We start from the raw sequence: 20914 nt of genomic DNA on the forward strand, positions 1-20914 counted from the left end.
ACAGCCTATACATGCCCAGTTAACACTGGCAGGTTTTCACCATTCCTGAGCCAGAGTACCTCTGCCTCTTTCTTTAAGGATTCTTGTTGCCCTGGGAAGGTCCTAGTCACTGGGACATTCTTAGCGCTCTCCCAAGAACAGTTAGCAAAGGCCCCACAAAGAGGACAGAACTCCAGGAAGGTTCCCCACATGCACACACGTACGGTGCTTGGAATGCATGATCATCCTATAATTTCGGGGAGCCCAAGAGGACACGTGTCCCATTCCACACTCCGGCAGGCAAACTGCTCAGCCCCTTCCCACAACAGCATCTTTCTTCCCTTGCTACTCCTGGCAGAAGGAGCCTTGCGTTCTCCATTCCACTGCCCTCGCACTGCAGAGTCCCCCGTCTCTCACCAGCCTGTTTTCCTATGTCTTCATTCCCTTCCTCTTTGCTTGCTTTGCCCTCAGCCTACAAACATCCTCCAATATTTTAAATATTAAATTCAAACTTAAGTATGAATTATGTAAATACTTCATACTCCAATATTTTACACAGATTCCCCAGAGTAGCCCCAAACGTTCTCTGCCCTAGCTCCCTCTCTTGCTTCTACTGCCCTTCCTCCCTCCTTCACTCCACCAGGAAACTGTCTACACTGCAGGCCTCCAGAGCCTCAGCTCCCAGCCATTCTCTCCCTTCCCAATGTTGTCTGTCCCAGAGCCCTCCTGAAAGGTCTTCCAAAGCCAAAGCCAACTGTCTCTTTTCAGTCCTTTTATAGCCAGACTTTTTTCATCCTTGCCACGATCAGAAACATCCTAGCTGGAAACTTCTGGCTTTTGCATCACTGCTCTCCTCCTGCCTCTCACGCTGCTCTTCCCCTGGACCTTGCACTTTCACCTACGGGGATGGTGTCCTTAGGTCCATTCTGAATCTACTGATTCTCTTCACCCTTTCTAAGAAATATTGCCCATTCCTTTGGCCTCTGTTTTCACCCACGCACCCATGAGGTAACACCCGAATCTCTGTCTTGAATCTAGCTTGGTCCAGAGTATCCAACCAGTGCACTCACACCCTACTGGATAAACCACAGGTACTTCAAATGTACCATGTTTCCCTCTTGACTCCTGCAAAGCACGTTATTCCTTTAGTATTTCTTTTTCAAATCAGTCTCCCACTGATCCAGGCAGGTAGCTCTGAGTTGTCATTTATCTGTTCAGTGAACAAATAGAGAATGAGTGTCTTATTATGTGCCAGGCAGTGTGTTGGTCACTTGGGCTGCAATGATGAGTAAGACCCCTTCACCTCCTCCCTCAGCCACCAAGACCTGGCCCATTCCTAAGTCTCTCTCATCTGCTTCCCCTCCACATTTCCAAAGCCTTGCTCTCAGCCCGGTTCTCCTACTTGGGCAACTGCTCCAGCCTCCTAACAGGTCTAGCTCCCTCTAGTGTTCCCCTCCAGTCCTATCTACTGTGGCCACATTAATCTTTCAAAGATGCAGACTTTTCTGCTGTTGCTTTGCTTCAGAAGAAGGAATGGCCCAGGTCCTTTCCAGGCTCATCCAGTGCTGTTAATCCCAGTCACTCCCATCAACTCTTATGCCACTAAGCAGCACAGCATGGGCCATACTTAAGTGCATGGGCCTTAGACCCAGAAAGGTTGATTCAAATCCTGGTTTTGTCACTTACTGACTAAGTGCTAAGGGTATTTCCAAACTTTTAATCTATCTATACTTCAGTTTATTTATCCACCAAATGGGTCTGTTAAAACATAATTCATTGCTCTATTAAGAGAAAGAAATAAAATTATTTATACAGAGAGCTCAGCTCAGTGCTTGGCACAGGATCCAGGCATGTCAAATTACTTTCAGTTCTAAGAGGCTGTTTCAAACCTCATGTCCACTATGAGATACTGACAGGCTTATCCATCCTTTAAGACCTTGCTCAAATGTTACCTCTTTTGTAAAGACTTTCCCTGATCTCCCAGTTGGCAGCTCCTTTCTGGGTTTTCCCATAGCACTCTGGACACACCTCCATCAGCACTTATCCATGAATGCTCCTGCCTCTTATTCATATGCCTGTCTTCATTCCTATGTGCACATTCCTCAAGGGAGGAAGTTGAATCTAAGTCAATGAATAAATGAACGAATGAATGCTCATCTCATAAAACATACTGCGAGCTTAGAGAGACTGCGCTTTTTGCTGGAGGAGACATCTGATGGTGAGTAGACAGGCAGTCCTTGGATACACCTGTATCTTACCTGTGGACCAGTTCCATGAATAGGGATAGGAACACAGCATCCATTTCCCCTGTCATTTGCCAGAAGACAGCTTCTAGTCCTCAGTCTTATACTTTGGGTTTCCACACTTAAACCCTCCTTGTTGTGCTTTCTGCTCCCTGACTCTTCCTGCACCTGGTGTCAGGACAGGACTCCTCTCTTCAGCCTTTCTGGGCTCCCTCAGCACTACCTGGAGCCCAGGCAAGGATGCACAGTGATGTTGGACGCTCTTCTGCACATTTCAAGGGGGTGCTCTTCAGCTGGGCTGTCATCAGAAACCCAGGCTGGCATGACCTCTTGGGGTCTACTTGTGGTGGGAGATGATCACATGTTTCCACTGACCTCGACACATTGGCCAAAACTAGGGCCTTCTGCAGGTTAATCTGATTTTTTCCTAGAAAATTCTCAGGCCTCACCTAGACCTCCTCCTATATCCTTCCTTCAAATTCAAAATAAAATGGAGATAAACATCCTTAACAATGCCCAGGAAAGAGCCCTGTAGTCAACAACTGAATATAACCTCATGGTAGTATGTCCTCCTTCTGATCTAGCCTCCATCCTCACCTCATGTGGCTGAAGCATCCTTTCCCCACTGTTTAGCTTCACCATGAAATGTCTTAATAAGATGTGAATATATATATATATTTTTTGAGACAGAGCCTCAAGCTGTCCCCCTGGGTAGAGTGCTGTGGCATCACAGCTCACAGCAACCTCCAACTCCTGGGCTCAAGTGAGTCTCCTGCCTCAGCCTCCCAAGTAGCTAGGACCACAGGCGCCCGCCACAACGCCTGGCTATTTTTGGTTGCAGCCATCATTGTTGTTTGGTGGCCCAGGCTGGATTAGAACCGGCCACCTTAGGTGTATGTGGCTGGCGCCTTAGCCACTTAAGCCACAGGCGCCAAGCCGATGTGAATATATTTTTATTAACTGTTGTGCAGTTAACAAAACTGGAATCTGATTCCAGTGTTCCCAGCAACTTGTGGCTTCAGGCACCAGGTCCAAACAATTTTAAAGTCTTGGGTAAAAATTTAAAAGGAAAGAAAAGCTTTTTAACAAGTTAGTTAAGTGTTATAGACTAAATAAGAACAGGTCCATCCCCCATCCCGCATCAAATTCATGTTGAATCCCCAATGGGACTATATTTGGAGATGGGGCTTTTTGGAAAGTAATTAAGGTTAAACATGGTCATAAGGATGGGACCCTAATACAATGGGATTGGTGTTAACCAACATCCATATGTACAGAGGAAAAGCCATGTAAGGACATAGGGAGAAGGTAGTTATCTACAAACCAGAAAGCAAGCCCTTTCCAGAAACTGAATTTGCCAGCGCTTTGATTATAGATTCCAGTCCTTCAGAATAATGAGAAAATATGTGTTTGTTGTCTATGCTATCTAGCTTATAGCATTTTGTTGCAGCAGTCCAAGTAGAGTAGACTAACGTAATCAGGAATACTCAGAGCCCACAACACAATGACTGTAGAAACCCAAAATGCAACTTGGAACATGAATTTGGTTTTGGCCCTGAGTGTATTTTAAAAATTTGGTAAAGTGGGCTGGGTGTGGTGACTCACACCTATAATCCTAGCACTTTGTGAGGCAGAGGTAGGAGGATGGCTTGAGGCCATGAGTTTGAGATCAGCCTAGGCAACATAGTGAAAACTTGTCTTTACAAAAAATAAAAGATTAGCTGGGTATGGTGACAAATGTCTGTAGTCCTAGCTACTTGGGAGACTGAGGCAGGCGGATTGCTTGAGCCTAGGAGTTCAAGATTACGGTGAGCTCTGATTGTGTTATTGCTTTCTAGCCTAGGTGACAGAGTGGGAGTCTGTCTCCAAAAAATAATAATAATAAAAAAAAATTGGTGAAGTAAGCTTTGGTTTTCAGTGACTCATGAAGAAGAAAGAAGGATCAGGAGACAAAAGTCAGAGCCTACCAACGTGAGGACTCTAATATGACACCCCTGCATTGAGCTGGGGTAGTTAAAGCTGTACCTATAGTGAGGGTGAACTAGAAATAAGCCTGTCTTCCTTCTCACCTGCCTCTACAATCCTCTGGGTGGATCTGGAAACTAATTGCTCATCTCAAACCTTGACACTGACAATGAGTAAACAAAAAACAGAAAACTTCCTCTGAGAATCTGTAACCATATGTTTCCACGTGTGTTTAAAGCCTCCATATTACTTGGGTAATTTGAAATCTTCACAATGAGAATTAAGTGTGAATAAGTTTATGTCTACTAATGGTCCTACTACCAGGAAGAAGCCAACACAAACCCTTTCTGGAAGAAATCACCTTCCATTCAGGAAGAACTCACAGAGACAAAATTTATCCTTTTAACCACTCCGTCAAAAATTATAAAACAAAGAAGGAAATACAGTTTTGAAAGCAAGAGGTAAGAAATAACAGAGAATAGAATCAAACTTTAGGACTTCAGATACTGACATTAATAGATGCCAAACATAAAATATTTGTAATACATTTTAGAAATTAAAGAAGGATCTAAATATATGAGTAAGGAGCAAGCAACTATAAAATATGACCATGAACATTTGAAAAAGAACCAAATAGGACTTTACAAAATAAAAATTATATTTGGAATTGAAATATATTGTTAGTAAATGAACTTAACAGGTTAGATATAGCTGAACAGAGAATTAGTGAAGACAGTGAGAAAGGGAAAATATGAGAGAGGTTAAAAAACATGGAGGATAAATGAAAAAGATTAACACATCTTGTCAGACCTCCAGGAAGAGAGAAGAGAGTAAAGGAGAGGAAACAGATGAAAAGATAATGGCTAAACATTTCCCCAAGCCAATGAAAGACACAATCCACAGATTCAAGACACTTAATTAATTCAAGCAGGATGAATACAAAAATATTCACACCTAGACAAATAAAAGTGAAACTGTACAAAACTAAAGACAAGTAAAATACTATAAAAGCAGCCAGAAATATTCAAAGGAATGACATGAACTGATGGCAACAATGGAAGGTAGGTGACATTGGAACAATATCTCAATATGCAGACAGAATACAACTATCAACTATGAATCAAATGTCCAGGGAATGCTAATGTTCTTTCAGTAAAAAGGGAGAAGTAGACATTTTAAGACAAATAAAAACTAAGAAAATTTGTCATCAACAAGAGCATAAATTTTAAAGCATGTATTTTAGACAGAAATCCAGAGAGAAGGATTGACAGTCAAGAAGGAGAGGTCAACAAAATGGTAGGTATATGAATGAATCTAAATGGACATTGGCTTTATTTTAATAGTAACAATAATGGCTTGTAAGAAATGCTAAGAAAATATGAAAATTGCATGCATCATGGAGTATGAATTAGGAGGGAATAACTAAAGTTATAGTGTTCTAAGATCCCCGAATTTTCAGAAGAAACACAAAATTATCTAATGTTAGACTTCATTAAATATGCATATTAATTTCTGGAGTACTTAGGGTAACCCTAAAAGAAAGAAATGATTCTATAATTTAAATGGTCTAAATTCTTTAGTTAAAATATAGATTACCAGCCTGTATTTTTAAAAGCACAGCTATATACAAAGCACATCAAAAGCACAAAGAAATAGAAAGGTTGATAGTAAGAGAATAGAGATGATTTATTGGACAAAGACCAAAAGAAAGCTGATGTAATAGCTAGGGGAAAAAACTTTTAAGGTCAAAAAATTACTATAGATAAAGAAAGTCACTACCTAATTATTTTTGAAACAGTTCAATTCACTGGGAAGATATATGATTCTTAACTTGTGTGGTCTAATAATACATTCACAAAAAATATAAAGCAAAAATTGACAAAACTTCAAAGAATAATTGACAAACCCACTATAATAGTGGATGATTGATCAAGAAGACAAAAAAAATCAATGAAGATATAAAAGACATAAACATAATTAACAAGGTCAATGTAATGGACATGTTAGAACACAAAAGACCACACAGAATATATGCAAAAAACAATCACTTATGTTCCCCAAAGCACAAATATCAAATACAGACTAATATTCTCTGACTACAAGATTTAGAATCTTGTACTAGGACCACTAGTAGGCAGAAACTAATGGGAATTAAGAAATATTTTTAAATGACTCAAGGTTGAAAGATGTAACTATGACGGAAATTAGAAAATATTGAAAAAATTAAAAAAATATAAAAACTTTTGGAAATACTGATTAAAATATAATACCTATTAGAAAAAATTCAAAAGGGAATAGAAACACAATACTAGAGATCATAAATATAACAAAAGATGATGTACACAACTTTATATCTAGTAAATTTGATGATTTACTATTAAAATAAACTCAAGAAAAAAAACATATGACTTAGCTAATCCCTTCATCATTACAGGTATTAAATCTATAGTCTAAAATCTTAAATCTGGTGCTCACATCATACCCAGATAGTTTCACTGAAAAATTCTACCAAACTTTCAAGGCAAAAAAGTTACTGAAATCTTCTACCAATAACCCTAAAGGGTAGAAAAAGAGGAAGCACTCTTCAAATAATTTCATGATGCTACTAGCAGTATCTTGATGCAAAAATCCAGCAAGGGAAATATGAAAAAATATCAAGCCAATGTCACTAACAAAACAGAAGCAAATTATTAAACAAAACGTTAGCTAATCAAATATAGGCATAGGTTTATCCTATAGTTAGGTTTATCCTAGGAATGCAAGGTTCATTTAACACTAGAAATGTCAATCAATGTCACTACACTAAGAGAATAAAGGGAAAAAATATGATGTTATCAATAGATGTAGAAAGGCACTTTAAAATTCAATATGCATTTGTCATAAAAGCTCTTAGTAACAATTGGAAAGGAACTTTCTCAGTCCAAAAAGGAGTATGTGTAAATTAAAAATAAACTTCAGCAAACATCACACTTAATGATGAAGAAATAAAAACATTCTATTTAACAAGAAACTATGACCAGCAGCCCTACCATCATAATAATCATGTGATATTATCCTGAAGGTTCTAGCTAGAACAATGAGGCAAGAAAAAAAAAAAGAAAGTAATAAAAGGTATAAGGGCTGGAAAGGAAGACATCAAACCATAGTTGTTTGCAGATGATGACTGTCTACAAGAAAAAAACCAAAGAATTCACAGATAAATTATCACAACATGGTGGCTATATGTAAAAGTCAGAGCATAAAAATCAACTGCATTTCTAAATTCCAGCAAAAAACAGGTAGAAAATGCAATAAAAAATGATATGATTTGTAATAGCAACAACAAATAAAGGATATCTAGGAGTGACTATATTAAGAAATGTGTAAGATCTCTAATGGAAAAAATAATACAAGTGTTCAAAGCCATTAAAGAAACCCTGAGCCAATAGATATACCATATTCATGGATCGGAAGACTCAATATCAAAGATCGATCTGTAGTAGTTTTTATATTATTAAAATAAAGTTGCCAACAGGTTATTTTGTGGATTTTGACAAGATGTTTGTAAGATTTATAAGACAGAATGAAGAACACACACATACACACACACACACACACAAAAAAAAAAAACTAATAGGAAATAAATTTATGAAAAGGTGTATACAGTGGTGCAAAACTACACACAATAACATAGATAAAACTTAGGGACATAATTTTAAGTGAAGTTGTTTAAGAATACATACAACATGATTGCACAACATGTAATCACAATATGATTACATTTACATGACATTCAAATGTTGGCATACTAAGCAATGCATTTTTAGAAATACACAGTTAAGTGCCATGTGTAAAGAAAAGGAAAGTCGCCATTGAGGTGACAGTTAACCTCTGAGGGTATAGGGCAAGGAATGGGATTGGTGAGAAGCACACATCACTAAGGTAACAGCGATTTTTCTTTTCTTAAGCTGGAAGATGGCTGCACAGGTGTTTGTTGTATTGACGTTCTTTCTAGCTTATATTTTATAGATATGCTATCTGCTCAATATTAATGAAAACAATTTAAAAGAACTGTCTATCACCCAAAGTCCTGGGCTTGAAATGAACTGTCCCCCACCTGGCCCTGCCCACAGGTCACCACTCCCTTCCCCAAGAGCCTTACCTTGGCGGGGTTGAGAGCTGTGATGATCCATACACAGTGTGCATTGTTGTCATATTGAATGGGGAAATTGGGGGAGGTGATGATGCCCGAGGGGCCTCGAAGGTGGGCATCACACATGCGGGCTGCAGAGAGGAGATGAGAGATAAGCCTCTGAGTTTAGACCATGTCCAACTCCCCTCACCACCTTCCACTCCCAGCCCAGAAGACACTGAATCTGTACATCCCACCCCAGACATAACCTTCTACTTCCTGTGCCCATCCCCTATAATTCTCTGCAGGCTCAAAGGGAAGCACAGTACCTGGAGCTCTGGAGCAGGAGCAAGCTCTAGATGCCCTGTCCTGCTTCTCTGTAGGCAATAATGAACTTCTAATGGAGGCATGATCAGCACCTCCCTGGCGTGCCCTGTCCACCCTCTGGCCACAGCTCCACAGTGATGGAGCAGCTCTTCTTCACCAAGAGGGTGTAGGCTAGTACTATTTGTGTTCCCCTAAAGCTAGGTGGGTCTGGGCACCTCTGAGCCTGCTGAGCAAACCAGGTCTTGCTCTGTTGACTTATTTGCACTCTCGCCCTCCAAACCAGCTGAGTGCTGCTCTGCACCCGAAGCAGCTTAACTGGGAGTCTGATCTCATTCTAGGTCCTGCCAGCCCTCAATGCTGCCCGGTGTGACACCCCAGGTTCCTTGCAGTAGAAACTCAAGATGTCCTTGTCGAGGCCACCCCATGAGGTTTCAGAATGTTTGTGCCCAAGAACTTTGTGAAGGTCCCTGCCTCAGCCCAGTGCCAGGCACCCAAAGTAATTTCAGCACTTCCCCAAACCCGCTCCACACTCAGCTCATGCCTGAAACAGGCTTTTGACTGGAAGCGTAAAGATTCAAGGTGAATTAGAAGAAGTGCTCTACTCAAGTAGATATAAAGTGTTATCAATCACAGCTTAATCTAATTAAGCTCTTTAAAATAGCTTCTAAACTAATTAGATTAAGTAGTGATTGATAACAGTTAAGGTACTACATTGTACCTAGGTGTTTGCTTTCTTTAAATACATGTACTTTAGTTCTAGCCACTTCATTCTTTAATGTTAGTGCTCAGCTATTTTAATAAAGGGCTCTATGAGCCTATTCCGTGGCTGCCCACATGGCAATTTATCCTAATTGTAGGCAAAGTGCCTCAAAGTAAGGAAATAGTGAGCAAATGCAACCAGCCTAACTAGGTAATATGAAGCTGGTGTCAAGTCTCGTTTCCTCCGATGGGGCTAAGTATCTTAGAACTCCTCTCCACGTGTGGACAAGGCTGTGCTAAAGTTCTCCCAGGCTACCCTGCCTAGAAAGGTCTTGGGAAGCAAGGACCGCAGTTCCTGGACAGAATGAACCTTTTCTCACGTCATGCATTTGTTCCTGTGCTCATTCATTCTGACATTTACTGAGTGTCTGTCATGGGCCAGGCAGAGTGTGGGGAAAGAAAGTTGACGCCACTGCCTCTGAAAAGCCATGTCAAGTGGAAGAAAGAGGGGTGAACAAAGTTGCAACCAAGCAGAGACGGTATTGTCAGAGGGTTATTTTCAAGGGGGTTTGGGATCGGAACTGCTCCCTCGTCTCTGCTAGCTCCACACTTCCTGTGAGGAAGCCCCTTCTGATGGCTCACCCCATCCTACACAGGAAGGCGCTGAGCTCCAACGGCAGGTGAACCAAGTTTGAGCCCTCCCTCCTCTCCCTTTTATGTATCCGATTGCTCCTTTAATTCTATGCTGAGAAACACTGAGATCCACAGATTGTTCTTGATCACAACTGGGCCCTAAGGCAGTGTGGCATGGTTGAGGCCAGGTCAGCCTTTGGGGTTTTGGATCTGAATCTATTTGCAGGTTGTTTAAACCTTGATAAGTCAGAAAACCTCTCTGATCTGCTTCTTCATCTATCAAAGGTGAGTGATACTCCCTCACTGAGATATGGTGAGGATGGATTTAAATATGAGATGAAAGATATGAAGGCTCAGCCCAGGATCTGGGCCAGGGTCAATATTCAACTTTGGGGACCTAAGATATCAGATTCCCAATGCCATGTCCACTCTGTTTCTCTGTGCCCGAGATTTCTCCCTAGGCTAAAGCTCTTTTTTCTACCTTTCCTGAAGTTTCTCAACATAGATTCTTTCCCCCAACCACATCTGAGACGGACAACATTACCAAACAAATTAGCATAAGATAATCAAATGCAAGACCCTGATTCTGTCCCACCTTTGCAAAGAGGACCTGTGGATTCAGAGCTCTCACCCTGTGGAGCAGCCTTACAAATCTTTACCAGCACTCTCCTATTACATCGCTTCTGGAAAGTCAGATTTTGCTGCCAAAGCCCTCAGTTTCAGACTCAATTTATCTTACACTCGTTTCCCAGAATTAGATGGTATTTGCAGTCTGTTGAAACAAGCTGAAAGTAATGAGAACAGGCCAAAAAGGCATTTACCACTTTAAGGGCTTAGAAGGGTTTAACGAAAATTATGACCTGCAGATAGTTAGCACAGAGCACCTTAAACCAGGTTCAGAATGGAGAAATAGCTACTCTTTGCCTCTGCTGTCTGGGCAAGGTCAGGGGTTCCGCAGACTGACAGAATTCCCCTGAGCATCCAGCCCCCGGGAGCAAACCAGCACATGGAAAGCTCATCGCAGAAACCCAGATGCGTAGCAAAATTATAGGTGCTCAGACAACATCTCAATAAATGGTTGAACATATTGTTATGTTTCTTTATTTGCTTTTCCTCATCAAACGTTCCTCTGGCTAGCTTGAAGAAGAGAAATTCCATGCTTGAGCTCTGCAGCCACTCCTATGTTTGGTCTGGACATCACTACACCATATAATGGGGACAGTGCCCCAGGGGACCAGGGAGGGGAACACCACAGCCAGTTCCAGCACTGAAATAACTTGACACCAAAGAAGGGAACTGTTCCAGAGGCAGGTGCCCCTGATTGCCTGTCTTCTCACCCAGCTGTCCAAGCCAAGCCAAGCTCTGCGTGTAACTGCAACATCTTTCGGTACCTCCTGTTGTTGCGACTGCCTTTCTGAAGCCCATCCCCCCCCTCCCCAAGCCACTCCCTCCTCTGTAGCCTCTGCAGTGAAGATCTTGCTCCCACCTGTCAGTGTTTCTTTCCACAAATGCTTGCAAAACCCAGAAGAACTCATCCTGTTCTACTGTCACCTCCACTCTGCTGACATCAACATCCTCTCTCTACATCAGCCCCTCCTGTCTTGTCTTCTGTCCTTACCCAAACTTAGATCCCATGGTCCACCATTATGAACATTTTCTTGCAAGTCCTCCCAAGTCCCTTGCTTCTTTTTCCTTTAATCAGTTGCCTGGAAGACATCAATTGTGGATAAACCCCTCCACCCACATCCTCCATACCTACCCCTATGAGCTTGAGTTTTGCTGGAGAAAAAAAAAAATCACATGAGTAGGAAGAGTGACATCATTATAAAGTCATGCTTACCCACCTCAAAAAATCCTACCTGTTGCCCAGTGACCCTACCATTTAGCTCTATTAGCTCATGCTCTTGTTCTGCTCAAAGACCTTGTCATGCCTTCTATCTTGCCACTCAAACCTCTTGCCCCTCACCTCCCCTTCCTCTCAGTTGATGACCTCACCTCACTCTTTATGGAGGAAGCAGAGCCATCTACCTGGCAGGCACATCCCCTCCGCCACTGCCTAAAAGTACAATACCGTCTGTGTCTGTGCTGATTTTCTTTTTCCCTCCTGTTCCAACAGAGGGATGCTCCCTTCTTTTGGAGGCCACCCCTTCTCATGAGATCGGCACTCTGCCCTCCCTCTGTCCTGAGAGTAACCATGTCCACAGTTGCACCTAGCACCCAGCTGTCCTGGGAACCCAGAAAGTCTAACTCACAGATCTTAATCCCAATCACCCAATTTCTTCCCCCACTGCCTATGCTCCCAGCAGAGTGACTTTGTCTCAGTGCACCTGCTGTCCCTTCCAGCCCTCTGGTTCCCACATTCTGTCCCTCTCTCTATTCCCTCCTGACCTCTCTTCTTTTACTACCCAGACTGGACCTCAAGACAACTCACTGATATCCTCAGCTCCACCCATATGCTCAGATCTGCTTGGTGAAATGCCTATATCCAGTCAACCCTACCAGCCACCTCTTCTATTTCCTAATCCAGGGGCCTGGGGGCTGCCAGGAGAACCATGGTGGCCCCACAGACTCATGGTTTGCCATCACAATGGAAGCTTCAGCCCTCTCGCTGGTCTTCCTATGCTAGCTCCTTGCAGAGACATGTCAAATGTGATGCTTGGTGGAGCCACATAACTCTAATGGTCGCATTTTATTATTAGACATGGCCTCTCCGGAGTACCCAACCCTACTGACCCTTCTCTCTTGTGAGACTCATGTTCTTTGGCTTCAGTGCTGCCTCTTTTCTCCTACCTCTTACCAACTCTCCTCAGGTTCCTTCTTCTCCATTAATTCCTTAAAAGCAGCTGTTTGAATCTGGGGAAAGTGTATATGGCAATACTTTGCACATTAATTGAAATTTTTCTAAAAGTTTAAACTTACATTAAAATAAGTGGGGAGTAGTTCTGCATGGTTCCATCCACTATATTAACCCCAAAGGATGTCCAGGTGGGGTTTGCAAGCAGAAGTGGGATTCGGCCTTTGGAGTCAGGGTTTGCAACTCGGCTCAACAAATTAGCTTTGTGGCCTTGGGCAAGCTAGCCGACCCCTCAGAGCTTCAGCCAAACATAAAATAAGGTTATTGCCACTTTCCTCATAAAGAAACTATGAAAAGTGCCCAGTGCAATGCTTTATACAAGTATGAATAATTTAATAAATGGGAGCTTTATTATGATCATATAGGTACTCAAGACACTCCCAGGGCTGCAGCCGTGGGCACGTGTCCTAGGACAGTCAGAAGGCATCATGTAGGGAGAAGAGGTAGAGAGAAGAAGGGAGGAGACAGGGGCAGGACAGGAAGGACACAGCGGCATTTCACCAAGCAGATATGAGAGCGGGGAGAGCTGAAGGTATCAGTGAGTTGTCTTGAGGTCCAGACTGGGTAGTGAAAGAAGAGAGGTCAGGAGAGAATGGATAGAAGGGAAGAACAGAAGAGAAGGGAGAGAGGAAGGAGCAAAAGAGAGAAGAGAGATGCAAACAGAACTCTGGGCAATGGTGTTTAAGGGGCAGTCCCAGGAAGCGGATCCCACGAAGGCCCCCAAGACACCTGTACTTATCATGACACTTAATTCAGCTGATTTGGGCCACATTTCCCCTGTCTCTTTCCCATTTTACAGATGAAGAAAAAGTTTCTGCACATTTCAGTGATTTTTTTTTTCTCCTGTGCCACATGGCTTGTTAATTGCAAAGTTGGAAGTTTACCTTAGGTCTCTGAGTCCCAAGCCTTGTACTCTATCCACCAAAAAGGCTTTTATTCTCTCTCTGTGTGTGTGTGTGTACAGAGAGAGAGCTAGATGGATAAAGTGGATGTAGTCACAAAGAAAAAAGAATATATATATATATATTTTGTTAATTATTTACTTTGTGATTCATCAGCTATAAAATATCTCACCTGGGGCTGGTAATTAATCCCCATTCGCCATCAATACCAACCTACGGTCACAAGAAACCACGTCTCCTGGTTATTCATTTGGTCCTTTTCATGGCCCTAGTGGTTTACAAACCTGCTTCCCAGAGACCCCAGGGCACTAGGGCTTCGAGCTGGCTGAGACTGGTGAAGGAGGGAGTGACTCCAAGTCCCCTGTCCCTCCTTTCATGAGAGATGCTCCATTTGCATTTATTTTTTTTTTTTGAGAGTCTGTAGAAATTCATTTTATATATTGGGCTCCATATGTAAAAATAAGTCTGATAAGCCCTACATTGTACCATCCTGCCCATACCTGGGGCTGAACAGAATTAGTTTCACAATCTTTCATGCTGCCTTCCATCTTTTGTATAATCAAAACTTTCTAGGAGTCAAATGAAGCTTATTTCTTCTGGTGGGAGGGAAAGAAAAGAAAGGCCTGTGAATACCTAATTTCAAATTCCAAAATGAGGGCACAGTTCCACATTGTTCATTCATTTCAAACACTGATTCATTCAGGTAGTCCTCAAACATTTATTGAGAACCTATTATTTGCCGGGCCCCGTGTTTTAGTAGAATTAATTGTGTGGAAAAATGAATATTTCAAATCAAATCATATTTTGAATTCATTAGAGGAGCAAAAAAAAAAACACCATTGTGTACGGTGGCAATCCTTTCTTAGCATGTGATCGTTTGGTAACCAGCTTCTTAGTGGAACTTCTTGGAATTAAAAGAGTTTTGTCCCCTTCTTATTCTTAAGGTATGGTTCACCTAACCGCTCCTAAAAAATCACAATTAGAATAGTAATTGCCATGAATTATGAACAAAAGATTTTAAAAGAAAAAGCTTAAAAACTGCCAAAATAAAGGACACTCGGATCTATATCTATCTCAGCTCTTGGCCTCTGGGAGGCCCAATACAGTTTATCCAAGTCTGAACCCTGGAGATAGCTGTCTCTTTTTCTCCCTCCCTGTGGCCTACTTGAGGGGAAAAAAAAAGAGGGAGATGAAGGCAGGAAGGTTCACTTGTACTGAGAATCCACTCTCCATCACTGTCAGCACTGGTCACTTTCTATAAAATGACTCGTTTGAATTTCGCCATCACTAGGCGAGGAGGTTTTGTTTTTCCTATTCACAAATGAAGGCCCTGTGGCTAAAAAAGTTGAAGGCACCAGCCCAGGGCCAGCAAACTAATAGATGTCAGAGTTGGGATCCAGATCAAAGTCTATGGGACTCCTGAACTGTACGACTGCAATAGGATTGGACAAGACGGTGAGGAAACAGGCATGAGAAAGGACCCTCACTAGAGGCTGAGGTTTGCTTTGGGGCTTAGGGAAGCTAAATGCGAACTGACAGCACTCGGGCAGGTTAAACTCAAGATGCACCTAAGCCAGCACTTCTAAACCAGCACTGCCTCGACTGGTCCTCCAAGTAATGGCATGAAGTCACATTCTATTGTCACCACCTTTTAGCAAGAACAAAGGAGATTCAGAGAGGTGAAGAAACTGTCCCAAGGACATCCCAAGAGGATGGCTGGATTTGAACCATCCCCTGCCATGTTTCACAGCGGCAGAGGATGGAATGAAATGACAATGTGGAAAGAAACTTAACCCAATGCTTAGTAAAAATGTAGCAGAGAATTCAGGGTCCCGTGGGTCTGAGTCACTGGAGAAAAAGATGAGCATATTATTTGACTCTGAGCTTCCTTACGGCTGAAATACCAGCCCTTCCCCACTCTTGGCATGTTCACATAAACAACCATCATTACTAAAAGAACAACCTTTCTCTAGTGAAAAGGTCTTGGGGACAGATCAGATCCCACCGCTGCCTAAAGGCATTGTTAGTCTGGATTCTCACAAGGAGTTTTGAAACGAGATTGGCAGAGAGCCTCACACTTGATAATTCCATGCCGCTCTCTACAGCTGCTGTCTTGGTTCCCTGTGGTTGGAGTAGTGTACTATTCAATGATTCATTCCACCGTCCATTCAACACATGGTACTGAGCCCCTACTATGTGCTAAGCCTTATTTTAGCAGGTGAACAAGACAGAAGTCCTTGTCCTTGCTCATAGTCTTTGATCTAGCTCATAGCTTCTACTAGCACGAAGATTATTTGATTTTTATTGCTTCTAGCATTTCCCAATTCATAAATTTGTTGACACATCCACAACTCCATTCGATCTTCACATTAAACACAAGAAGAGTCGCGTGGGTACCATCATCTATGTTTTCATAGAAAGGCTTAAAGGAAATAGGGGATTTGCCCAATGGCTGTGTTATGACAAGAATACTTTTGTGTTCTTTCATTTTAAAAACAAACATAGTAGCTACGCAAAATCCCTGAAATAATAGAGCTGAAATCAGTGGAATGCAAAGTACGTTATAAATGGTAGGTCATGGCCACATTTAAAGTTGAGTGAGGATGAATAAATCGAAAGCTAATTTGAAAGATGTTTTCATGCCCCTCTCATAACTTTGTCCCTTCCTGAGTAGAAAAATGATCTTAAGTTATTTTTCCCGGACCCTTCTTACTCTGCATGAATTTCGTCTTGATCCATATGCCTAGGCAGAGACTCTCTTTCTTAGATTAGAACAGCAGTTCTCAACCTGTGGGTCGTGACCCATAGAAACTGTATTAAAGGGTCGCAGCATTAGGAGGGTTGAGAACCACTGGATTAGAAGGATCCAGAATGTAACTTTACAGTGGACAACATACATTCTCTTCCCAGGGGGCTCTCAAAAGAGCACCTTTTGGTTTTTAAAGCTCATCTGGCTCCCCAGAGCTTGGGGATTCTCTTTGCTTGTGCCCTGGGAAATGAGGTCAGGGCTTCACTACCACAAAAGCAGCTGGTGGCCCTGCCCCACTGCAGAAATACTGTCATGTATGATATTTTAAGATTATTTGGGGCCTGGGAGATAGGCCAGCCCAGCCTTGGCTTATGAGACAGCTGGGAATGTGAGTGGCAGAGCCCTTACAAACAAGACACGCAGATGTGGAATCCCACAGAGAAGCCTTTTGATCTTGGTGATCCATGTCACTTCTGCATAGCTAAGAGCTTCCAGGAGAGACAGGTCTGTTTACTGCAGAGCGTGGGCAAAGACACAAGGGCATTGGCATGGAGGGCTCAGGACATGCAAGTGTTGTAATGGAGGGGTTCAAGGTGGCTGCCCTTCCTAGCAGATGTGGTTGTAGTATCTTGTCAATGGTTGTCAGCTGGCAACCTGTTTTATATGTGGCTCCCCCATTGGACTGTCAGGTGAGCAAGGACCACATTTATTTCCCCTTCCTCTAGTACAGGCCTTGATAAATAAAGTGCTAAATAAATATGTTAATTTATAAATAAACACAGGGAGCACAGGGAGCCACTTGGGGCAAGAGCACAGGGAGTCTCTGGCCAGGCTCCCTTCCCCAGGCACCCTCACCTCGGCAGACTGGCCTGTGGTCGCTCCAGGCAGCAAACATGTCGCTCACTTTCATACAGGTGATCCGCTTGGACCCTTGCAGGTCATAGCCCTCATTGCAGGTAAACTGGACACTGGATCCTAACCTGGGAGACAAGGTGTGTCTGTGAGCTCAATCCCGGGGCCTGCCGTGCCCCGCCCTGAGCTCTTCCTGGTTCCACGAAGAAGTGCCACGTGGAACATTATTTCTCTTTCTGGCCCTTAATCTCTGCTCCACTGTTTTATCACTGAAAATCTCCATCGGAAGGAACATCTGCTCTCCATCTTTTTCCTTTTATTGACCATTTAATGGTTTTAGGATTGAGTTAAAAGGTGACTTTGTGAACAACACAGCAATCCTCTGAGATAAGCATCAGCTAGGGCAGCTAAGGGTGGGTGGATGACACCCGTAAACTTTAATGAAAAGGGAGGATTATGGGAAAATGCCTGGATAATGAAAAAGTTTGCAAACATGACATTGCTAGGCCCTAGGGCCTGCTAGATTATCACAGGTGTGAGCTGCCTGCGGAAGCATCATTACTGAAATGGCAGCCCTCTGTGCCCTGGGTGTTACCCTGGCAGTCTTTAGGCCCCTCATAAAGCACAGGCAGTGTTCCAAAGGCTGGGCCAGGGGAGACTGTTAAAGGCCATGGCTCTTCTCCAGAAAGTATCTGTTCCTGTGCCCACGCCATTCTCTCCATGCCCACCTCCAGGAAGGCCAGCCCCTGAGTTCCCCCAAGCCGGGCCACCCCACCTTCTTACAATCAAGAAGTTCCCAAATAGGTCTTACCTGAAATCCGAGCCTAGTCTTTTGCCCCTTTCGGGTACGCCAGGATCTGGACACATATTATGTCCTTGGGATACACCAACCTGAGTTACTACAAGGCAAAAAAACAGCATATACAGAGATGGGTAGTCACAGGAAGACACCGCTAGGGCAATGTCTCAGGGTGGGAGGTGGAAGCAGACACAGAATGAGGCCCTGCTTTGCTGGGCCCATGTGGGATGGCTGGGCTTCTGGCCTGGGCTTTCCTGAGTGTGCAAGGTGGTCAGCTGCTGTGAGCAAGGTCATTTAGAGCATGTGGGTTCAAAGACAGGCCTCCATCCCAACCACCCCCCAGTTCCCTTGTCCCACACCAGCGGCCAGAGGTGGCCTGTCCACAGCCCCTGGTGACCTCCCCACCCTGTGCTACAGGTCTGGGGGTGGAGACTTTAGATGAGATGAGCCCCCCCACCTCAGCCCCAAATGGAGAAATGGCTCAAAGAAAGTTAAATAAAAAAGGTGGATGCATGGTCAGAAACGGTAAAGCATGTAAGAGAGAGATGCAGTCTGAAGTTCAAAGCAGGGACTGTCGCTGGAACATGGACATCTCCTCTGAGACACCTCTTCCCATCAGACACTTCTCAAGCCACAGTAAGCAGGAACCGGAGCACCCCCCACCCAATGCCACTGGCCAAAGGCACTCAGTAGTAGTGATGGCACCTGTGATGGTTCTGGCAGGTGGTGTGATGCTCTGACACTGGCCAACACCAATGTCCTATTTACAAAAACCATATGCACAGTTGTCTCGGCCAGAGGAGACGCTGGGTTGGGGCGGCGGATACACACGCGATGGAGAGGGTGGGAACCCTTGGCCCCTGCCTGTTAATCGTTCACGGGATGCACATATTGATGAGGCTGGAACCCCTCATACCCCTGGATTTCTAGCTTTGTGAATGAGCAGGAGCTGGGGCCAGGCAGACAGCCTGGTCACAGGAGCTCCATTCAAGAACTCACCAATCCCCCACTCCCAAGAGCAACCTCTAGAGGAGGGATGGCAGGGCATCTGGAGCAACGTTCCCTGAGTTTACACATTTCCCTCCCATTCCCCTCAGTGCCTCATGGTGTGAGCAAAGCGCTTCACCACCCACACGCACTCACTCACATAGGTATATAAGCATTCACTGAGCACCTACTGTGCACAAGGCTTTATTTGGATACCACGAGAAATGCCAAGAATAGTCACGTATGTCCTCTGTCCTCAAGGAGCTTCCAGTTGAGTGAAGACATGAAATATGGAAACAAACAGTGGGACATAGGGGAGGATGCAAGACGCAGCTGCGGAGATGTTGTGGGGAAGGCCAGACTCACAGTACTGGGAGGAGTGGGAAAGGCCGCTGGAGGAGGCGACATTGAATATGGACCTTCTGAGGCAGCAGGATTTGGACACGTGGCAGCAGAGGTGATAAAGGCATGAGGTGTGAAGTGGAAACATGGAAACAGAATTAGGGGTGGCCCGTGCAGTGGGGAGGGTGAAGGATGACAAGGGACACTAGAAGGTGAGTTTTCAGAGATCAGCCTTGGAAAAGGTTCCCGTCAGATCCTGAAAATGACTGGGCATCACCGAGGCGTTCCAAGGGGTAAAAGGGTGTGGTGAGACCCATTATTCAGGGTGGGCTGGTTACTGTGAGATGAGTTAGGAATTGTTGTGATTATCCGGATTGAGGACAGGAGCCTGGTAATGGAAGCGGATATGACACGGTGGGAAGGACATGGCTAAGGAAAAATCCCCGGGGCTCATGGAGGGCCAGGGCATGAGGGCAGGGAGCAGGGGTTTCCAGGGCTGGGTACCTGCGAGGATGCAGGGGGATCTCCTGGAGGGGAGAAGGCAGGGAGCCCTGTGTCAGACTCACTGAGTCTAAAGCTCATGGCTATAGTCTGAGGTCTAGTGTTGACCTGGTTCAAACCTCCAGGTAGCCCAGGATGGCCAGGGAACCTGAGGATTCAACAGACTGCACACTCAAGCCAGACGTCAGATATGTCCCCGGTTGTGTGCGGTGAATGCAATGCCTCCTGTTCACTTCCCTTTCTCCGACATTCCACACTGCCAGGTTAATGCCGGTCCCCCCACTGTATACTTGTCCCCTACCCCCATTCCCTTCTTTGCCGAACCTCTAATTCCAAAGCTTTCGCATCCTAAACTTAACAAAGTCACTGTTCCCACCAGTCCAGACACCTGCAGGCTGGGTTGATGAGATGGAACACCATCCCCCACAGCACAGCACACTCCTGCCTCCTGGGAGCCTCATGCTTCACAAGTAATGGAAAGAAGACGTCACCTCTCTAGGGTACCTGGGAAAGGCTGTGAGGAATCCTGAGCTGCACTTGTTGGTTTATCAGCCCCCCCATATAGCCTCATGGAGATCTGTCCCCACTGTGGACTTCCCAGCTAAAGACCCACCTCTTGTTAGGTCTTCCCTACTCAACACTGCCCTGGCACCACATCCACCCCAAAGTCCCTGCCGACCACCACATGGGAGCCACACAGCCCCCTTGTAGCACACGAAGAATAAATACACAGCAGTTTCTTGCCCCCACTCCTGCCCTCTCATTCAGCAGTGACACCACCCAGGAAGCAGGCCGAGCAGGTGGCCGCCCGATGATAATGGGGATGGACCCAAGAGGAGATGCCATTGCAAAGGCCACCCACCAAGACACAGCTCCAACAGACAGCGCAGATCCCACTGTCTCCCCTGAAATCAGCCAGCCCCAGAGGAGGATCAGGCGCCATGTAGGAAGTCAAACCCAGAGGTGACGCC

The 20914-nt window shown here is 44.3% G+C and overlaps 1 protein-coding gene across 1 annotated transcript in view; it reads right to left on the reverse strand.

Annotated features, from left to right (window-relative positions):
- CSMD2 (CUB and Sushi multiple domains 2) overlaps positions 1 to 20914 on the reverse strand; it is a 575968-nt gene that overhangs the window by 253453 nt on the left and 301601 nt on the right. Inside the window, exons 8-10 of the mRNA XM_012812368.1 lie at positions 18126 to 18213; positions 17318 to 17442; positions 8329 to 8450 (exon numbers count right to left, since the gene is read on the reverse strand). Coding sequence (XP_012667822.1) covers positions 8329 to 8450; positions 17318 to 17442; positions 18126 to 18213 — 335 coding nt within the window. The remainder of the gene's footprint in view (positions 1 to 8328; positions 8451 to 17317; positions 17443 to 18125; positions 18214 to 20914) is intronic.

Source organism: Otolemur garnettii, unplaced genomic scaffold (genome assembly GCF_000181295.1).
Source record: "Otolemur garnettii isolate 467f Iridium unplaced genomic scaffold, OtoGar3 scaffold00204, whole genome shotgun sequence".
Taxonomy (NCBI): Eukaryota; Metazoa; Chordata; class Mammalia; order Primates; family Galagidae; genus Otolemur; species Otolemur garnettii.